Source organism: Saccostrea cucullata, unplaced genomic scaffold, assembly GCF_032062105.1.
Source record: "Saccostrea cucullata isolate Sc308-1 unplaced genomic scaffold, CSIRO_AGI_Scuc_v1 ctg674, whole genome shotgun sequence".
Lineage (NCBI taxonomy): Eukaryota > Metazoa > Mollusca > Bivalvia > Ostreida > Ostreidae > Saccostrea > Saccostrea cuccullata.
In genome coordinates this window covers 116,317-136,617 of record NW_026918952.1, presented here as the reverse complement: position 1 = coordinate 136,617, position 20,301 = coordinate 116,317, and the positions used below count along the sequence as shown (strand labels likewise).

The 20,301-nt window shown below is 36.1% G+C and overlaps 2 protein-coding genes across 2 annotated transcripts; both read right to left on the bottom strand.

The window, feature by feature from the left end:
- Positions 1-2,526: 2,526 nt before the first annotated feature.
- LOC134276420 (uncharacterized protein DDB_G0290685-like) lies at positions 2,527-3,582 on the bottom strand. Its single transcript, XM_062758677.1, has one exon. It carries the CDS (start codon positions 3,580-3,582, stop codon positions 2,527-2,529), a length of 1,056 nt encoding a protein of 351 aa, XP_062614661.1.
- A 3-nt stretch (positions 3,583-3,585) lies between these two features.
- LOC134276410 (uncharacterized protein DDB_G0290685-like) lies at positions 3,586-19,662 on the bottom strand. Its single transcript, XM_062758669.1, has 5 exons — positions 19,658-19,662; positions 4,973-6,582; positions 4,618-4,830; positions 4,349-4,561; positions 3,586-4,232 (listed from the first exon to the last, which is right to left on the bottom strand). The coding sequence occupies exons 1-5, from the start codon at positions 19,660-19,662 to the stop codon at positions 3,586-3,588; spliced, it is 2,688 nt and encodes an 895-aa protein (XP_062614653.1).
- Between the last annotated feature and the right edge of the window lie 639 nt (positions 19,663-20,301).

Here is a 20,301-nt window from a genome sequence, read left to right as displayed (position 1 = left end):
CGACGGGGTCTGTAACAGACATCTCAGTGGGAATGCTCGATGAGTCGACGGGGTCTGTAACAGACATCTCAGTGGGAATGCTCGATGTGCCGACGGAGTCTGTAACAGACATCTCAGTGGGAATGCTCGATGCGTCGACTGGGTCTGTAACAGACATCTCAGTGGGAATGCTCGATGCGTCGACTGGGTCTGTAACAGACATCTCAGTGGGAATGCTCGATGTGTCGACGGAGTCAGTCGAGATGATAGAAGAATCTGTAAAAGTATTAATAAATAAAAACATGTGTCTTGTAACCTGCAGTTATTTCAATAGTTAAAGCAACTCTCTTGAGCAAAATGCTTTCCATACTTGATCTACGTTTTATTAGCTTGTCATGGATTAGTGCAAGGCAACGAGTCAATAATCACTGACGTCTTCATATTTATATTGTAAAAGTTAACATTTTTTTTATTCATTTACTTCACTAAGAGAAAACAGCATTTCCTATACAAACAATGATTAATTTAAATAAAAATCAAACTTACCCAAACAAAATGAAAATGTAGACCCAGTTCTATCCCCAATCACTTTGGTGTTTGGCCAGATAATCACCTGCATCGACGTTGTGGAAATTCAATTTCAATAGGACTGTTGCATGGTTGCTTGTCCTCAAATACATCATTGTTTAAATTTTGCTTCTGTTTTACTGTCCGAGATCTTTTTCTATTTCTCTTTTTTAGGATCGAATTTTTGTGAGAATTTTCTGTATCATAATCATCATGTTCATCTTCACATCGGATGTACAAAGGGTCATCAGATAAAGAGCTGCAAGAACTTATATCATCAAGCGCTAGTATTGAATTCTGAATTTCCAAATCCTTGTTGTTTAGCTCTTCAATGACGAATGAATTTTCAACATCTTGTCCCACATTACTTGTAGCCAGCTCATTAAAAAAGAGAAGATCCTCATTAACTTTACAAGTCTTGTCACAGGACACTGTCCATTTACCACCATCTTCTCTACAAGTCTTGTCACTGGACATTGTCCATTTACCACCATCTTCTCTACAAGTCTTGTCACCAGACACTGTCCGTTTACCACCATATTCTATACGAATCTTGTCACTGGACACCGTCTGTTTACCCCCATCTTCTATACGAATCTTGTCACCGGACACTTTCCGTTTACTAAAATCTTCTCTACCAGTCTTGTCACTGGAAACTGTCCGTTTACCACCATCTTCTTTTCGAGTTTTGTCACTGAAGAATGTCCCTTTACCACCATCTTCTTTCAAAATCTTGTCACCGGACACTGTCCCTTTACAAGCACCTTCTTTACGAGTTTTGTCACTGAAGAATGTCCCTTTACCACCACCTTCTTTCAGAATCTTGTCACCGGACACTGTCCATATACTACCATCTTCTCTACAAGTCTTGATACCGGACACTGTGCGTTTACCACCATCTTCTCTACAAGTCTTTTCACCGGACACTGTCCGTTTACCACCATCTTCTCTACAAGTCATGTCACCAGACATTGTCCGTTTACCACCATCTTCTATACGAATCTTGTCACCGGACACTGTCCGTTTACCACCATCTTCTTTAAAAGTCTTGTCATCGGACACTCTCTGTTCACCACCATCTTCTCTACAAGTCTTGTCACCGGACACTGTCCGTTTACCACCATCTTCTATACGAATCTTGTCACCGGACACTGTCTGTTTACCCCCATCTTCTATACGAATCTTGTCACTGGACACTGTCCGTTTACCACCATCTACTTTACGAGTTTTGTCACTGAAGAATGTCAATTTACCACCATTTTCTTTCAGAATCTTCTCACCGGACACTGTCTGTTTACCCCCATCTTCTGTACAAATCTTGTCAACCGGACACCGTCTGTTTACCCCCATCTTCTATACCAATCTTGTCACCGGACACTGTCCGTTTACCACCATCTTCTCTACAAGTCTTGTCACCGGACACTGTCCGTTTACCACCATCTTCTTTACAAGTCTTGTCATCGGACACTCTCTGTTCACCACCATCTTCTCTACAAGTCTTGTCACTGGACATTGTCCATTTACCACCATCTTCTCTACAAGTCTTGTCACCGGACACTGTCCGTTTACCACCATCTTCTATACGAATCTTGTCACCGGACACCGTCTGTTTACCCCCATCTTCTATACGAATCTTGTCACCGGACACTGTCCGTTAACCATCTTCTTTACGAGTTTTGTCACTGAAGAATGTCCCTTTACCACCATCTTCTTTCAGAATCTTGTCACCGGACACTGTCTGTTTACCCCCATCTTCTATACAAATCTTGTCAACCGGACACCGTATGTTTACCCTCATCTTCTATACCAATCTTGTCACCGGACACTGTCCGTTTACCACCATCTTCTCTATAATCTTGTCACCGGACACTGTCCGTTTACAACCATCTTCTTAACAAGTCTTGTCATCGGACACTGTCCGTTTACCACCATCTTCTATACGAATCTTGTCACCGGACACCGTCTGTTTACCCCCATCTTCTATACGAATCTTGTCACCGGACACTGTTCACCACCATCTTCTCTACAAGTCTTGTCATCGGACACTGTCCATTTACCACCATCTTCTCTACAGGTCTTGTCACCAGACACTGTCCATTTACCACCATATTCTATACGAATCTTGTCACTGGACACCGTCTGTTTACCCCCATCTTCTATACGAATCTTGTCACCGGACACTTTCCGTTTACTAACATCTTCTCTACCAGTCTTGTCACTGGAAACTGTCCGTTTACCACCATCTTCTTTACGAGTTTTGTCACTGAAGAATGTCCCTTTACCACCATCTTCTTTCAGAATCTTGTCACCGGACACTGTCCCTTTACAAGCACCTTCTTTACGAGTTTTGTCACTGAAAAATGTCCCTTTACCACCATCTTCTTTCAGAATCTTGTCACCGGACACTGTCCATATACTACCATCTTCTCTACAAGTCTTGATACCGGACACTGTGCGTTTACCACCATCTTCTCTACAAGTCTTTTCACCGGACACTGTCCGTTTACCACCATCTTCTCTACAAGTCTTGTCACCGGACATTGTCCGTTTACCACCATCTTCTATACGAATCTTGTCACCGGGCACTGTCCGTTTACCACCATCTTCTTTAAAAGTCTTGTCATCGGACACTCTCTGTTCACCACCATCTTCTCTACAAGTCTTGTCACCGGACACTGTCCGTTTACCACCATCTTCTATACGAATCTTGTCACCGGACACTGTCTGTTTACCCCCATCTTCTATACGAATCTTGTCACTGGACACTGTCTGTTTACCACCATTTTCTTTACGAGTTTTGTCACTGAAGAATGTCCCTTTACCACCATTTTCTTTCAGAATCTTGTCACCGGACACTGTCTGTTTACCCCCATCTTCTATACAAATCTTGTCACCGGACACCGTCTGTTTACCCCCATCTTCTATACCAATCTTGTCACCGGACACTGTCCGTTTACCACCATCTTCTTTACAAGTCTTGTCATCGGACACTCTCTGTTCACCACCATCTTCTCTACAAGTCTTGTCACTGGACATTGTTCATTTACCACCATCTTCTCTACAAGTTTTGTCACCGGACACTGTCCGTTTACCACCATCTTCTATACGAATCTTGTCACTGGACACCGTCTGTTTACCCCCATCTTCTATACGAATCTTGTCACCGGACACTGTCTGTTTACTACCATCTTCTCTACAAGTCTTGTCACTGGACACTGTCCGTTTACCACCATCTTCTTTACGAGTTTTGTCACTGAAGAATGTCCCTTTACCACCATCTTCTTTACGAGTTTTGTCACTGAAGAATGTCCCTTTACCACCATCTTCTTTCAGAATCTTGTCACCGGACACTGTCCATTTACTACCATCTTCTCTACAAGTCTTGTCACTGGACACTGTCCGTTTACCACCATCTTCTTTACAAGTCTTGTCACCAGACACTCTCTGTTCACCACCATCTTCTCTACAATTCTTGTCACCGGACACTGTGCGTTTATCACCATCTTCTCTACAAGTCTTGTCACCGGACACTGTCCGTTTACCACCATCTTCTATACGAATCTTGTCACCGGACACTGTCCGTTTACCACCATCTTCTCTACACGTCTTGTCACCGGACACTGTCCGTTTACCACCATCTTCTTTACAAGTCTTGTCATCGGACACTCTCTGTTCACCACCATATCCTCTACAAGACACACTGTCCGTTTACCCCCATCTTCTATACGAATCTTGTCACTGGACATTGTCTGTTTACTACCATCTTCTCTACAAGTCTTGTCACTGGACACTGTCCGTTAACCACCATCTTCTTCACGAGTTTTGTCACTGAAGAATGTCCCTTTACCACCACCTTCTTTACGAGTTTTGTAACTGAAGAATGTCCCTTTACCACCATCTTCTTTCAGAATCTTGTCACCGGACACTGTCCCTTTACCACCACCTTCTTTACAAGTTTTGTCACTGAAGAATGTCCCTTTACCACCATCTTCTTTCAGAATCTTGTCACCGGACACTGTCCGTTTACTACCATCTTCTCTACAACTCTGTCACTGGACACTGTCCGTTTACCACCATCTTCTTTACAAGTCTTGTCACCAGACACTCTCTGTTCACCACCATCTTCTCTACAAGTCTTGTCAACGGACACTGTGCGTATATCACCATCTTCTCTACAAGTCTTTTCACCGGACACTGTCCGTTTACCACCATCTTCTATACCAATCTTGTCACCGGACACCGTCTGTTTACCACCATCTTCTATACGAATCTTGTCACCGGACCCTGTCCGTTAACCATCTTCCTTACAAGTTTTGTCACTGAAGAATGTCCCTTTACCACCATCTTCTTTCAGAATCTTGTCACCGGACACTGTCTGTTTACCCCCATCTTCTATACAAATCTTGTTACCGGACCGTCTGTTTACCCACATCTTCTATACCAATCTTGTCACCGGACGCTGTCCGTTTACCACCATCTTCTCTACAAGTCTTGTCACCGGACACTGTCTGTTTACCATCATCTTCTTTACAAGTCTTGTCATCGGACACTTTCTGTTCACCACCATCTTCTCTACAAGTCTTGTCACCGGACACTGTGCGTTTACCACCATCTTCTCTACAAGTCTTGTCACCGGACACTGTCCGTTTACCACCATCTTCTATACGAATCTTGTCACCGGACACTGTCTGTTTACCCCCATCTTCTATACGAATCTTGTCACCGGACACTGTCCGTTTACTACCATCTTCTCTACAAGTCTTGTCACCGGACACTGTCCGTTTACCACCATCTTCTTTACAAGTCTTGTCACCGGACACTCTCTGCTCACCATCATCTTCTCTACAATTCTTGTCACCGGACACTGTCCGTTTACTACCATCTTCTCTACAAGTGTTGTCACCGGACAGTGTCCGTTTACCACCATCTTCTCTACACGTCTTTTCACCGGACACTGTCCGTTTACCACCACCTTCTATACGAATCTTGTCACCGGACACCGTCTGTTTACCCCCATCTTCTATACGAATCTTGTCACCGGACACTGTCCGTTTACCACCATCTTCTATACGAATCTTGTCACCGGACACTGTCCGTTTACAACCATCTTCTCTACAAGTGTTGTCACCGGACAGTGTCCGTTTACCACCATCTTCTCTACACGTCTTTTCACCGGACACTGTCCGTTTACCACCACCTTCTATACGAATCTTGTCACCGGACACTGTCTGTTTACCCCCATCTTCTATACGAATCTTGTCACCGGACACTGTCCCTTTACCACCATCTTCTTTACGAGTTTTGTCACTGAAGAATGTCCCTTTACCACCATCTTCTTTCAGAATCTTGTCACCGGACACTGTCCGTTTACTACCATCTTCTCTACATGTCTTGTCACCGGACACTGTCTGTTTACCATCATCTTCTTTACAAGTCTTGTCATCGGACACTCTCTGTTCACCACCATCTTCTCTACAAGTCTTGTCACTGGACACTGTGCGTTTACCACCATCTTCTCTACAAGTCTTTTCAGCGGACACTGTCCGTTTACCACCATCTTCTCTACATGTCTTAACACCGGACACTGTCTGTTTACCCCCATCTTCTATACGAATCTTGTCACCGGACACTGTCCGTTTACTACCATCTTCTCTACATGTCTTGTCACCGGACACTGTCCGTTCACCACCATCTTCTATACAAGTCTTGTCACCGGACACTGTCCGTTTACCACCATCTTCTTTCTGAATCTTGTCACCGGACACTCTCTGTTCACCACCATCTTCTATACGAATCTTGTCACCGGACATTGTCGGTTTACCACCATCTTCTCTACAAGTCTTGTCACCGGACACTGTCCGTTTACCACCATCTTCTTTACAAGTCTTGTCACCGGACACTGTCTGCTCACCACCATTTTCTCTACACGTCTTGTCACCGGACACTGTCGGTTTACCACCATCTTCTCTACAAGTCTTTTCACCGGACACTGTCTGTTTATCCCCATAGTTGTAAATGGTTGAGATAAAATCTTTGCTTTAGTAATGCATTACAAAATATTAACTGATTAAGAGTTATCGATTGAAGAATTTTTGGCCCCTTATTTGAGTACCCAGCCCCTTTTTCTTGATTTCATCTAAAAGCTCTTATGATTTTGAACACTTTTTGTTCAACAACTATTCAGAGATTCTTTTTCGTTTTCGAGTTATTTGCAAAAGAAATATTTAGGGGCCAACCCTTCAACTCCTTAATGGGGACGTTTAGCGAAAAATGAAAGGTTGCATATCGTTCAGAACATTATTTTGAACATCTTTTGTTCAATATTACTCATCAAAATATTTCCCACTCTCGAGATATAAAGCGTCGAAGATTTAGCATTCTGGCCCCGTGTGGCCCCTAATTATGTAGCATATGACATAAAAATCAATATATATAGTTGGAGATTGTTGAGATAAACATTTTTGCTTCAGTTATGTATAACAAAATATTGACTGCTAAAAAATTATTGAATAAAGACTTTTGGCCCCTTTCAGCCCTAAATGTGATGAATCAGCACTTTTTTCTTAATCTGAAAGATCTTGTAGTTCTGCACAAATATTGCTCAGTATGTTTTAACAAAATAATTATACTTTAAAAGATACAATGCAAAATGATTCATAAAATTAGTCATGACTCGTGTCCTAATTTTTGACCCCTACTGAGCTTCCATACTAGGCACTGCCGGAAAATATCCTGACCCAGGCGCAACATGGCAACATGTCTTCTATCATCCCTGAAAAAATCAGTTTTCTAGCTTTAACCGTTTTTGAGTAACATGACAGACAAATAGGTCCTCTCAATTTCGATCAAAGGGCGATAACTTCCGACCGGAAGTGAATTTTCAAAAATTTAATCACCGGTATAAACTCCAGATAGAAACACATAAACTCTTAAAATTGAATGAAATCGATCGAGCCATCTCTGAAAAATCTTCTGCACAAAGAATGACTGCACTTAAGGACGTCATTTGGAACATTTTCGGCAACCCATTTAAGCTTAACATTACAATATATTGCTAAATTAATCTACGATTAATGTGCAAGCATATGCTTTTGACATTTATTTCAATAATTTTTCGTCATACATATTTCAATAATTACATAAAACGCTATTGAAAAGAACATGTTTAACTCATAAATTCCGGAAAATTGAACTGGACCGCTTTCGATTTTAAGGTCGCAGCAAAGGGGCGGAGACATTTAAATCGCATGGAAATGGATCATAAGCGCATGGTTTTCCGTATTTGATTTATATTATATATATATATATATATATATATATATATATATATATATATATATATATATATATATATATATATATATATAAGACCGAGAACAGGGTTTTGTGTTCATTTTGTACAAAAAATAAATGATTTATAACCATGCATATAATTTCATTAATTTGTATCCACGTAAGTAAGTAGAGTAAGTAAGTAAAGAGCAGAAACAAAAAAATTCATAAAAATAAACACAATTGTGATTAATATATGTATGTATTTTGTACGCTTAGGTTGGTAGTGCCTGTTTTGAGAATTATTGGTAGATGAAAATGACACTGAAATACATTTTATTTTCTAAACATAATGGGCTGTTTTCGCATAAATGAAAAATAATTTGCAACCTGTCTATAGGATAATCTGAAATAAGTACAATCAGTAAATCCATATATATGACCTTGCCATTTGATTATTGGCAGAGTTAATTTTCAAAAAAAGTTTTGATCGGTATTCAGAGTACAAAGGACAATGCATTAAAAAAATGAATTTCGGCTTCTACATTATCAAGCACTGCATATTTTTCTCTATCTAACGTTCTTATAAAATTGGAATGCTTAAAATTTCACTGCTCATGTATTTTTTGCTGTCAAGCAGCGAATTAACTAAATCTTAAAATTATTAAGTGTTCGTACCTACAGTGTATTTAAAAAAAATGACATTTTCACTTTATCTTAATCGTATTGAATAATAATTGTGGACTTATTAGTAACGTAAAAATAAAATAAAAAAATAGTTTTTTTAATGATGACTGTGGGCTTCTACCCTGACCTAAAACTGGTTGGGCTCCCGTTTTCAAATTTCTGGATCCGCCACTGCTATATGTACAGCATGGTAATCAGCAAAATAATACCCTTTTCCTTTAAAATACCCCGAACAAAAACACTATAGTAAAAGAAATCAACGTAAACTTTAAAACGCTAATAAAATGTACGCAAAGATCTTCAATATTTTGAAGATGGAAGTACATGTAGATATGAAAAGAATTTTCCAACGACTGACACAATGAAAGCGTGTCGAACACTTGAATGTCACGTGAGAAAAAGTGATTATAATATCAAAGGGGTCACATGGGCTGAAACTCGTAACCTGCTAATTTAGTAGCTATCTCGAGCGAAGTTTGGTTACATTTTTTTAAAAATTAGATATGAGCCGCAACTTGACCAACATTGTCCTTCGGATATGTATAAGTTTTAGTTAAAATACACATTCTGTGCAAATGAGAAAAATGGTCAAGTTGCAGCTCGATGTAAACAATGTCGTTGAAAACTGGTATGCATATGAATAACAATAGAAATGAGACTAAACTGTTAGACCCCTGTTTCAAAAGCTAGTGTCGCTCGGCATTATTTAATACTTTCATGAAATATAATAAACCAAAACCTGTTCTTAAGATATTGTTTAATACCTATAAAACATAAATTTAATGAATTTTGGAATTTTATTTTGCGCAAATCATTGGGATCCAACTCTCATAGCTTAAGTGCAGTCATTCTTTTGTAAAGAAAAAAAAGAATAAATAATAACTAGACCTTATTTTTGTCGTTCAACAAAAACGGAGGGCTTTTCGACCCCTTAAAATAAGTAATCTTAAAAGAAAAATCAATATTTTACAATAAAAAAATCTTACAATACATTCTGGCAAAAGTTCTTTTGAGATCAATATTTGATTGGAAACACAACAATTCTATTTGTACATCAGTGTCTACTCAAAGAGACATAACTCTTTCGTGGTTATTAAACAGATTGGAAAATGTACTGTTTTTCAATCCACAAAAAACTCCTATAAAGGGTCAAAAAGTGACCCCACGGACATTAATTTTTAAGGTGTACTCCTTATGCTTGATGTTATTTCAAAATGAGTTTGAAGTTTGGTTGAGTATTAAACATGTTATGGAGAAAAGGTTGTTTTCTGTAATGATCCCTAAAATCCTTTGTATTTTAGGGATTCTTATTTTCATGACCTTTGCATCTTGAGACAATGCTAGAGTCAGTATTCATATGAAATTTCACAAGAATTGCTTGCCTATCTTTTGAGATAATGGAACAATCATGATTTCAAATTTAACATAAAAATCTCCATAGACAAATTAAAAGTACTTATAAAACCGGAAGTACACCTGATATGCATACAAAAATTTAAATATGGAGAGGATATAAGACTCCAAACAGGTTGACAAAGGTAGATAACTCTTGCACAATTATTTTTGAAAATACTTGAAAATACAATATTTTAGGTCTTTAAAAGTCCTTTAAAGGGTCAAATAGTGACCCCACGGACCATAGGTTTTAAATTACCCTTTTTATGTTTAACTCAAAACATAAATCAGTTTGAAGATCTATGGACAAATAAAAAAGTAATATACAAAAAACTAATTTCTCTACTGACCCCTAAAATCCCTTTTATTTTAGGAAATTTCATTTTCATGACCTAAGCACCGAAAGACAATGCTTAAGTAGTTTTTTATGTGAAATATTATGAGACTTGCTTGCTTCCCTTTGAAAATAATGGACATCGTATGATTTCAAATTTAACATAGTAATCTCCATAGGCAATTTTAAGGTTCTTATAAAACCGGAAGTACTCTACATATCAATACCAAAATTGAAACATAGAGAGCATATTAGACTCCAAATAGTTTAATAAAGGGAGATAACTCTTGCGCAATTATTTTTGAAAATACTTTAAAATACAAAATTTCAGGTCTCTAAAAGTCCTTTAAGGGGTCAAAAAGTGACCCCACGGACCATAATTTTTAAATTGTCCTTCTTATGCTGAACCCAAAACTGAAATCAGTTCGAAGATTGGTTGACAAATAAAAAAGTTACAGGCCAAAAACTGTTTTAAGGATTGACCCCTAAAACTCCCTAATTTTTAGAGATTTGATTTTCAAAAAATTTTCACCTGAAGAAAATTATAAATCAATTATTTCCTGTAATTATTACAATTATTGCTTGCTCCCCTTTTGAGATAATGGAACACAATTGAATTTTTTTCACTATAGAAACTCCCATAGACAATTTTCAAAGACTTATGGAACCGGAAGTTCTGCTTTGATGGACATGAAACTTACATTTCTGCCTTTAATTACTTCAGTTAACAATATAAAATCTTCAAAATAAATTTCCTACATTGTTTTCAAAATTTTAAATTTCAATCCCCCCTTTTCTTAACTTTGGAGCCTAATATTACAAAAATGAACCATAGGTGGAAAACACTAACTTTTTTGTAGATATAACTTTGAGGAATATACTCCTTAATTTTGAACGAAATTGCATGTAAAATAAGGAAAGTATTAGGGTTTAAAGAAATTTTAGTTTCTGACTGATAAATACCGGAAGTGACGTTTACGGAAGTACAAAACCTTACTTACGCGAGACTTTCCGATATGCTGTCTAATGGTAATGTTAAAAATTACATATCTCTAATGATGTTCTTTAAATCCTTGACATAAAAGTGTTAGGTATAATAATAATAAAACAACACGAAAACAATAGGGCTTTTCGCCTGAAAGCGAAAAGCCCTAATAATAAAGGTAAAAAAGAAACCGAAGAATAATAGAAGGGTCTTCCGCTGAAGACGGAAGACCCTAATGAAAATTTACACTGTATTGGATTTTATATTGTTTAACGCTGAGTCGGCATCCATACTACAGGACTTTGAGTCCTTACACCACATTAACAAGAGGCCCATGGGCCACATCGCTCACCTGAGCATTGTGGCTAGGAAAAGTAGAAAATGGTTTGATATTGAAAAGTTTCAATCAAAAAGTAGTCCCATGACCAATCATGGATTTGCTATTCGTGAGAAGATGATCTTTGAAGAATTTTCCTATATATTTCTATGGAAAACTTTGGTCGGCCATTTTGGCCCTGTCCTACCCCCAGGGGTCATGATTTGAACAAACTTGATTCTACATTACCTGAGGATGCTTCCATATAAACATGATGAATTATGGCTTTGTCATTCTTGAGAAGATTTTTAAAGAATTTTCCTATATATTTCTATGTTAAACTTTGGTCGGCCATTTTGGCCCCGCCATACCCATGGGGGTCATGATTTGAACAAATTTGAATCTACATTACCTGGGGATGCTTCTATAAATATGATGAAATATGGCTTGATTTGTCATTCTTGAGAAGAAGATTTTTTAAGAATTTTCCTATTTATTTCTATGTAAAATTTTGGTCGGCCCTTCTGGCCCCGCTGTTATATACATGCGTATAAATTCATATTTTTGATAAAGACAATTTGTTAGTTTCTTAGGTGTACGTATGATTTAGGTATTGTTTAAATATTATAATTGATGTACTGGGAATTTGTAATTGAAAATTAATTGTTTTATTTGATCTTCAGAAAGAGCACTGCTGCACGTGTTTGTAATTTCTCAAACTTGACATCTCTCTCTCTATCCCACGGTATCGATGCTATTAGCTCATAATTGTTATCAGGTTTATGGTCAGATCTTAGACTGGTGTTTCTTTGAATTTGTTATGCTTACTCAAATTGTTTCCTGTGTTATAAATTAATGTCATTGAGCTTTCCCCAAACTTTTCTACTGTCTTTTAACTTGTTTCATTGGTTCATTTATGAAATGTGGGAGGAGTTGTCAAAGATGAGACGTGCCTGAGTTTATTTGTAATTCACTCTCACTTTAGGAATTTTTGTGTAAAAATGTGAATTTTGATTTTGTACTTTTGGACTTGAATAAATTCTAAACTTTAACCAGGAATTATCATTTCAAAACAATATAATTATTACATGGTGGAGAATCTAAATTTTTTGGACGACGGTATCCTGTATAAAAACTTTGAACATTTTGGATTGTGTTCACTTTATTCAAATATTACTGAAAATTTCAGGAGACTTTGGAGATAAACCAACTCAACATCGTTCATCATCTTCATTGGATTATTCGATTCTCGGAGATTTTACCAATTTATAGTGGTGCCGAGATTCATGGGAAAGTTGTAAAATTCAGTTTTACAGAAGCGCTACAACCCGCATTTTCTGAACTTATCTGCTCAGTCATGTTCAGTATGTATGTCCCACTATCCACGTATTTTTCCTTTCGTCCCGTGGATGAGGATTCCCAACAGGATGATGTAAATGGACCAGGCCCCGACTTCGAAGCTTTCCCTGTTCTCAAAAATGACTGTCCAACCATTTGCTGAATTTCTGTGCTCAGTCGTGGTCGATATGCATGTCCCCGTATCCTCGCACTTTTCGTTTCGTTCCCTTGATGAGGATTTACCGCAGGATCGTGCAAATTGTACCAATGGATCCGGGACCGAAACGTTCCCCGTTCTTCAAAATGACTATCCATCCAACCATTTTCTAAACCTAATTATAAGAAACACGATGTTTGGAAATCGTTCGTTACCTACAGCACTTAATTCCTCTAATACCGAAGGTCGAGCCACAGGGAGTCAAGAGCTGGCCGTACCTGCAGAGGTTTGTTGCGTAAATTCACGCCATGCCAAAGTCAGTGAAGCTGTCCAATTGCTCTTTATTGACTGTTAAAGGTTTTTTTTTTGTTTAAAAGCAATGATTCTGAGATGTGCATATATGTTAATGCATGCGACAAGTTAGTTATTTTAGTACTTTTCACATAGACCTGTATATTCCTTACAGTTGCATTAAAGTAGTTTTTGTTGTTGTTTGTTACGATTTGCGATATCGATGTGCTATTGGTGTGTTTTGTTTTTAATATCATTATAATTATGCATTGGTACGAGTGTGTCTATTTTGCTTAAGTTTTTTTAACTGCAAGAGCTTAGTACACTTTTCTCGTAGTGCTAATTACTAATGGGTATTGGTCACAATTTGAGCTACCAATGTGAAGTAGCTGTTGTGAGAGATAGTTTGTATACTTCTGAGGCGTAATGATGCCTGGAGTTGATACGTTTTTTTATCATGATGTCATATATCGTTTCTTTTGCAACTTTGTTATAATGTACAGCTTGAAAGTAAGCGCCAGTACGGTAACAATGTTATGAGTGTTGCATAAAGCGATGACATGCTTGATATGAGGCATGATCCCTTTTTGTAAATATATGTGTTTAACTTTGTTTTATAATTTGTTGTTTACATTTTTTTTACTATGCATTGCAGCGCAAGTTATGACTTCTTATGATGCACTCTGATTTGAATATTATGTTCGTATAAATGTGCGAGTGTTTGATGGTACCAATGAATGGTGAATACATGCTTCAAAAACATTTTATTCACTTCTGATTTCATTACTAGAATGTATTTTTCTTGTTGTTGTACATGTATTATATTTTCTTCATTATCATTTTGTATAACATTTCTTTCGTGTGCGTATTTTATGATTGTCTTTATCGTTTAATGTTTAAAATTGTATGCCAATTTTTTTTTAGGGGGCGGATGTTATATACATGCGTATAAATTCATATTTTTGATAAAGACAATTTGTTAGTTTCTTAGGTGTACGTATGATTTAGGTATTGTTTAAATATTATAATTGATGTACTGGGAATTTGTAATTGAAAATTAATTGTTTTATTTGATCTTCAGAAAGAGCACTGCTGCACGTGTTTGTAATTTCTCAAACTTGACATCTCTCTCTCTATCCCACGGTATCGATGCTATTAGCTCATAATTGTTATCAGGTTTATGGTCAGATCTTAGACTGGTGTTTCTTTGAATTTGTTATGCTTACTCAAATTGTTTCCTGTGTTATAAATTAATGTCATTGAGCTTTCCCCAAACTTTTCTACTGTCTTTTAACTTGTTTCATTGGTTCATTTATGAAATGTGGGAGGAGTTGTCAAAGATGAGACGTGCCTGAGTTTATTTGTAATTCACTCTCACTTTAGGAATTTTTGTGTAAAAATGTGAATTTTGATTTTGTACTTTTGGACTTGAATAAATTCTAAACTTTAACCAGGAATTATCATTTCAAAACAATATAATTATTACATGGTGGAGAATCTAAATTTTTTGGACGACGGTATCCTGTATAAAAACTTTGAACATTTTGGATTGTGTTCACTTTATTCAAATATTACTGAAAATTTCAGGAAACTTTGGAGATAAACCAACTCAACATCGTTCATCATCTTCATTGGATTATTTAATTCTCGTCGATTTTACCAATTTATAGTGGTGCCGAGATTCATGGGAAAGTTGTAAAATTCAGTTTTACAGAAGCGCTACAACCCGCATTTTCTGAACTTATCTGCTCAGTCATGTTCAGTATGTATGTCCCACTATCCACGTATTTTTCCTTTCGTCCCGTGGATGAGGATTCCCAACAGGATGATGTAAATGGACCAGGCCCCGACTTCGAAGCTTTCCCTGTTCTCAAAAATGACTGTCCAACCATTTGCTGAATTTCTGTGCTCAGTCGTGGTCGATATGCATGTCCCCGTATCCTCGCACTTTTCGTTTCGTTCCCTTGATGAGGATTTACCGCAGGATCGTGCAAATTGTACCAATGGATCCGGGACCGAAACGTTCCCCGTTCTTCAAAATGACTATCCATCCAACCATTTTCTAAACCTAATTATAAGAAACACGATGTTTGGAAATCGTTCGTTACCTACAGCACTTAATTCCTCTAATACCGAAGGTCGAGCCACAGGGAGTCAAGAGCTGGCCGTACCTGCAGAGGTTTGTTGCGTAAATTCACGCCATGCCAAAGTCAGTGAAGCTGTCCAATTGCTCTTTATTGACTGTTAAAGGTTTTTTTTTTGTTTAAAAGCAATGATTCTGAGATGTGCATATATGTTAATGCATGCGACAAGTTAGTTATTTTAGTACTTTTCACATAGACCTGTATATTTCTTACAGTTGCATGAAAGTAGTTTTTGTTGTTGTTTGTTACGATTTGCGATATCGATGTGCTATTGGTGTGTTTTGTTTTTAATATCATTATAATTATGCATTGGTACGAGTGTGTCTATTTTGCTTAAGTTTTTTTAACTGCAAGAGCTTAGTACACTTTTCTCGTAGTGCTAATTACTAATGGGTATTGGTCACAATTTGAGCTACCAATGTGAAGTAGCTGTTGTGAGAGATAGTTTGTATACTTCTGAGGCGTAATGATGCCTGGAGTTGATACGTTTTTTTATCATGATGTCATATATCGTTTCTTTTGCAACTTTGTTATAATGTACAGCTTGAAAGTAAGCGCCAGTACGGTAACAATGTTATGAGTGTTGCATAAAGCGATGACATGCTTGATATGAGGCATGATCCCTTTTTGTAAATATATGTGTTTAACTTTGTTTTATAATTTGTTGTTTACATTTTTTTTACTATGCATTGCAGCGCAAGTTATGACTTCTTATGATGCACTCTGATTTGAATATTATGTTCGTATAAATGTGCGAGTGTTTGATGGTACCAATGAATGGTGAATACATGCTTCAAAAACATTTTATTCACTTCTGATTTCATTACTAGAATGTATTTTTCTTGTTGTTGTACATGTATTATATTTTCTTCATTATCATTTTGTATAACATTTCTTTCGTGTGCGTATTTTATGATTGTCTTTATCGTTTAATGTTTAAAATTGTATGCCAATTTTTTTTTAGGGGGCGGATGTTATATACATGCGTATAAATTCATATTTTTGATAAAGACAATTTGTTAGTTTCTTAGGTGTACGTATGATTTAGGTATTGTTTAAATATTATAATTGATGTACTGGGAATTTGTAATTGAAAATTAATTGTTTTATTTGATCTTCAGAAAGAGCACTGCTGCACGTGTTTGTAATTTCTCAAACTTGACATCTCTCTCTCCATCCCACGGTATCGATGCTATTAGCTCATAATTGTTATCAGGTTTATGGTCAGATCTTAGACTGGTGTTTCTTTGAATTTGTTATGCTTACTCAAATTGTTTCCTGTGTTATAAATTAATGTCATTGAGCTTTCCCCAAACTTTTCTACTGTCTTTTAACTTGTTTCATTGGTTCATTTATGAAATGTGGGAGGAGTTGTCAAAGATGAGACGTGCCTGAGTTTATTTGTAATTCACTCTCACTTTAGGAATTTTTGTGTAAAAATGTGAATTTTGATTTTGTACTTTTGGACTTGAATAAATTCTAAACTTTAACCAGGAATTATCATTTCAAAACAATATAATTATTACATGGTGGAGAATCTAAATTTTTTGGACGACGGTATCCTGTATAAAAACTTTGAACATTTTGGATTGTGTTCACTTTATTCAAATATTACTGAAAATTTCAGGAAACTTTGGAGATAAACCAACTCAACATCGTTCATCATCTTCATTGGATTATTTAATTCTCGTCGATTTTACCAATTTATAGTGGTGCCGAGATTCATGGGAAAGTTGTAAAATTCAGTTTTACAGAAGCGCTACAACCCGCATTTTCTGAACTTATCTGCTCAGTCATGTTCAGTATGTATGTCCCACTATCCACGTATTTTTCCTTTCGTCCCGTGGATGAGGATTCCCAACAGGATGATGTAAATGGACCAGGCCCCGACTTCGAAGCTTTCCCTGTTCTCAAAAATGACTGTCCAACCATTTGCTGAATTTCTGTGCTCAGTCGTGGTCGATATGCATGTCCCCGTATCCTCGCACTTTTCGTTTCGTTCCCTTGATGAGGATTTACCGCAGGATCGTGCAAATTGTACCAATGGATCCGGGACCGAAACGTTCCCCGTTCTTCAAAATGACTATCCATCCAACCATTTTCTAAACCTAATTATAAGAAACACGATGTTTGGAAATCGTTCGTTACCTACAGCACTTAATTCCTCTAATACCGAAGGTCGAGCCACAGGGAGTCAAGAGCTGGCCGTACCTGCAGAGGTTTGTTGCGTAAATTCACGCCATGCCAAAGTCAGTGAAGCTGTCCAATTGCTCTTTATTGACTGTTAAAGGGTTTTTTTTTGTTTAAAAGCAATGATTCTGAGATGTGCGAATATGTTAATGCATGCGACAAGTTAGTTATTTTAGTACTTTTCACATAGACCTGTATATTCCTTACAGTTGCATGAAAGTAGTTTTTGTTGTTGTTTGTTACGATTTGCGATATCGATGTGCTATTGGTGTGTTTTGTTTTTAATATCATTATAATTATGCATTGGTACGAGTGTGTCTATTTTGCTTAAGTTTTTTTAACTGCAAGAGCTTAGTACACTTTTCTCGTAGTGCTAATTACTAATGGGTATTGGTCACAATTTGAGCTACCAATGTGAAGTAGCTGTTGTGAGAGATAGTTTGTATACTTCTGAGGCGTAATGATGCCTGGAGTTGATACGTTTTTTTATCATGATGTCATATATCGTTTCTTTTGCAACTTTGTTATAATGTACAGCTTGAAAGTAAGCGCCAGTACGGTAACAATGTTATGAGTGTTGCATAAAGCGATGACATGCTTGATATGAGGCATGATCCCTTTTTGTAAATATATGTGTTTAACTTTGTTTTATAATTTTTTGTTTACATTTTTTTTACTATGCATTGCAGCGCAAGTTATGACTTCTTATGATGCACTCTGATTTGAATATTATGTTCGTATAAATGTGCGAGTGTTTGATGGTACCAACACTCTAAAAAAAGTTTTACTTGTTGTTTTTAAAACAAGATATTAGATTAAGAAAAACTAGAAATTATTAGTAATCCATTTAGTCAGAATAGCAAGTAAATGACTATCACTGTTAGTAATTGTAATCACGATAAGTATTTAGGATGAATTCATTTACTTAGAAAATGATTTACTAAGTATACTTAATGAATTATTACTAAGTAAATGAAATACTTGTTATTTATTCAAATCTAGTATATTATTTACTAGAAAGAATGCTAAAAATCTAGTATATTATTTACTAAAAAGAGTACTAAGTAAATGAAATACCAGTTATTAATTAAAATCTAGTATATCATTTACTAGAAAGAATACTAAGTAAATGAAATACCAGTTATTAATTAAAATCTAGTATATCATTTACTAGAAAGAATACTAAGTAAATGAAATACCAGTTATTTATCAAAATCTAGTATATCATTTACTAGAAAGAATACTAAGTAAATGAAATACCAGTTATTTATTAAAATCTAGTATATCATTTACTAGAAAGAATACTAAAAATCTAGTATGTTATTTACTCGAAAGAATACTAAGTAAATGAAATACTTGTTATTTATTAAAATCTAGTATATTATTTACTAGAAAGAATGCTAAAAATCTAGTATATTATTTACTAAGAAGAGTACTAAGTAAATGAAATACTTGTTATTTATTAAAATCTAGTATATTATTTACTAGAAAGAATACTGAGTAAATGAAATACTTATTTATTAACACTTCAGAATTATTTATATATTAATTTGTATTTTTACAAAAACTGAGTAATCAATACTGAAAATTTAGTTTCTTTTGTAATCCACAAATTAATGAATCATCAATCTGTTTCTTAGATATTGGAAAAATTATCATGCATGAAGAATAGTTTACAAGCATCTTCAAAAGCTTCTCTACTAGTGTACCTTTACAGTCAATGCCTGTCTCAATATGTTAAGTAGTAATTAGAAAGTGTACAAGAATGAATATATATATATATATATATGAAAAAAAAGAACTCAAATTGTCTGGGCTTTTTATTTTCGAGAAAATAAGAGACAAATCTGAAATAAGTACACAAGATTTAAAAAATTTATGTTCAAATCTTAAAAAAAATTATGCATCAATTTTAAAAAAAATTGCATTTATATTTCACAATAGAGTTCTTACAAGATTTTTAATACCCTTAAAGCTGAACATGACTCGTAAATAGGCATACGCCATTTTTGATAGCATTATCTACGATACATCAATACTAGGGTATACTCGTCGCTTTCTTTACACCTGACTGCTTTATTGTCAAAGGTATCAGCGTGGAATGGTGACCGTGTTCGTGCTGGTTATCTTGCATTACCTTTGTTTATATTTTATTGCAGTAACGTTTATCTGTGTTGTTTGTCTACTGCACAGACATATACAGCTATAAATGTAAATTTATTTGGTATTTCACTTTTCTGCATAAGACGAAGTATTACGTTATTATTCTCCCTACTGTATAGCATAAATCAGTCTTCACGAAAACTCACTGGTCCGAAGACAGGGGCCAGTGAATATTGGTGTCGGGTCAGTGAAAAATCAAAATTCGAGAAGTCCGATTGGCTTTTGATTATAAAATTCATACACAGTCAATAGAGAGGTTGAGATTTCAAACGTGTACGTGTACGTCTAGTAGGGGAATAACCTAAATTCTGTGTGTATTACGTCATCAATTTTAGTGACGTCAAGATTGCTACACGTTCGTAAAACTTGTAGAATGGAATCTACATGTAAGTGAAAACGTGTAGCTTTGATAATAAAAATTAGCCTATCTAAGTGTGAAAATGTGATTATTATACATTATATAGGATGTTTACTTTCACGAGC